Source organism: Dendroctonus ponderosae, unplaced genomic scaffold (genome assembly GCF_020466585.1).
Source record: "Dendroctonus ponderosae isolate FM_Combo_2020 unplaced genomic scaffold, Dpon_F_20191213v2 Dpon_F_20191213_10, whole genome shotgun sequence".
Classification (NCBI taxonomy): domain Eukaryota; kingdom Metazoa; phylum Arthropoda; class Insecta; order Coleoptera; family Curculionidae; genus Dendroctonus; species Dendroctonus ponderosae.
In genome coordinates, this window is record NW_026017111.1 from 876844 (window position 1) to 878819 (window position 1976).

The 1976-nt window shown below is 47.9% G+C and overlaps 2 protein-coding genes across 4 annotated transcripts in view; one reads left to right on the top strand and one right to left on the bottom strand.

Annotated features, from left to right (window-relative positions):
- LOC109542019 (tetratricopeptide repeat protein 37) overlaps positions 1-1976 on the bottom strand; it is an 8196-nt gene that overhangs the window by 1992 nt on the left and 4228 nt on the right. For 2 of the 3 annotated variants that reach the window (XR_002172392.2, XM_019911046.2), the window contains exons 15-16: positions 519-776; positions 146-299 (exon numbers count right to left, since the gene is read on the bottom strand). Coding sequence is in view for 1 of the 3 variants with exons in the window: in XM_019911046.2 (XP_019766605.2) it covers positions 146-299; positions 519-776 (412 nt within the window). In the remaining 2 variants the exon portion in view is untranslated. The remainder of the gene's footprint in view (positions 1-145; positions 300-518; positions 777-1976) is intronic. The other variant, XR_007280525.1, reaches the window with a different exon arrangement.
- The window catches only part of LOC109542025, a 1649-nt gene continuing 397 nt past the window's right edge, over positions 725-1976 (top strand). Inside the window, exons 1-6 of the mRNA XM_048662023.1 lie at positions 725-799; positions 879-1127; positions 1185-1322; positions 1376-1513; positions 1569-1719; positions 1774-1905. Coding sequence (XP_048517980.1) covers positions 950-1127; positions 1185-1322; positions 1376-1513; positions 1569-1719; positions 1774-1905 — 737 coding nt within the window. The 5' untranslated portion in view covers positions 725-799; positions 879-949. The remainder of the gene's footprint in view (positions 800-878; positions 1128-1184; positions 1323-1375; positions 1514-1568; positions 1720-1773; positions 1906-1976) is intronic.

Consider the following 1976-nt stretch of genomic DNA (forward strand, 5'->3'; position numbering starts at 1 on the left):
CTCGCCGAAACGTAATATGAAATAAACATTTTTATTGCACCTGTTGACTGAAACCCAGAAATATAATAAGAAATAACTGATAGATTTAAACACCCGAACTTGGGTCGTTTAGATCTAAATTTCAAAAAACATTTGTGAAACTTACCTTTGAAATAGGAGAGTTTTGGCGGCATCGGCGCCCTGAAACTTATAGGCCATGGAGGCTAAAGCGACCAACAGTTCCGACTGCGACGTTTGTTCTTCTGTGAGCCAATGGAGGGCTTGCTCGTAAGCCGCGTAGGACTCCTCATATTGGCCATCTAAGGCGAAGTAGGCGAAAGAAAGCGATATTATTGATACAATAAAACGGGCAATGCCGCAATGAAACCAAGTGCGATTTCACCTAGGAAGAAGCGCAAACTAGATGGGCAAATAATGAGCGTTGATCCTGTTTACCGGCCCCGAGAGTGATAATTAGTCTTAATGAAGCTGAGTGTCCATTTCTGTGTAGTAGTTGGGTTTTTTTTGAGGAAACTTACTTCTGAATAGAGCCAGAGCGAATCCAGCCCCGCTGCTGAACGTGGCTGCCTCCACATGGGAGAACATTTCAATCGCCTCCTCATATTCCCCAGTCCGATACAGCAATCTTCCGTAGTTGGTCCGCGCAAGGTCTTTATGGGCGCGCTCGGCCAGGACTAGGGCGTGCTTGAAAGCCTTCTTGGCCGAGCCCAACAGCCCCATTCTTTCGGCCAGGATACCCAGCATGTTCCATGCGCAGCTGCTGTCGGGACTCTTTTCTGAAAGATATTTGCTTAGACTGGTATGCACTTTCGCCTGGGAAATTTCACTTTCCAAGTGGCACACCACTTTCGTTTTCAAAGTTCCAATTAACTCCTCAGTGGGCGAAATTAACGCGCTAACTCCAACGACAAACAGACTTTGATGGCGATATATAAACAGGCCTGCCCACATGAGGAGGCATTCTGAAAGTGACTTCTTTCGATCTAGAATGCTGCATGTGAAAAGTGTTTTGCTGGTGCTGCTGGTGGTGGCTTGCGCCTCCTGCTACGGACAAGGGGGGATGGACAGATATCCTGGATACAACGGAGGGTACAAGAAGAAGCACCACCACCATCACCATGGAATGCGTGAGTCGAGTCCATCAGAACACTGAAATTGGAGTTTAACGCGCAACTTTTTCTTAGACTACTTGCACTTTCTCACGTACTTGTCCTTCTTGGCCGTTAAGCTGAAAATCATCTTTTTCATTGGCACGATTTTCACCGTTAGCCTGGTGGCGGCCAAAGTGATCGGCATCATCAAGCTCACCGAATACATGAAGCGTAAGTGGCAAATAGCCCGAAGGGTTTAACAGTGAAGTGGGAAAATTCTCCAGATAAATACCCGGAGCATCATCACGAGGAGAAGATCGTCTATGTGAACCCTCATGAGCACGACCATCACGACTTTGGAGGATACTCGGGCGGGCCTTCGGATATCTACAGCTCCAAGTCTTACTCCTCGTATCCGCCTGGTAAAACTCGACCTCCAATCTTCTAAGCCAGTAGCGGGAGTTCTAGATATTGCAGATTTTTCCGCTGATCAGCCTCCTGAGGGCGCCTACGACCATGAGCGCTTTGCGGGGCCGGCCCCCTATGAGAACGTGAAGCCTTCGGCCAGAAACCTCCATGGAGGTGGCGTCTTAGAGCCCTTTAGGGCGATCGCCGCTCAACTAAGACAGTGAGTAAGCCCAAGTATACTAAACCGCGTTGAACTAATCCAAACGATTGGCAGGCTGAACATCACGGACATGGCCCTGAAGGAGATGGGCATCAAAGATGAGACTTGCAAGAAAAAGTTCGTCTGCCAAGCGGACTTTAATGCCCAACAGAGCGCGATGCTTCGCACCGGACTGGACATTATGGGGTATTGTACATACTTTCCTGACTGTGTTTCAATTCAAAATGAAAATCAATTCCTGGGCTTCAGTCATTTAT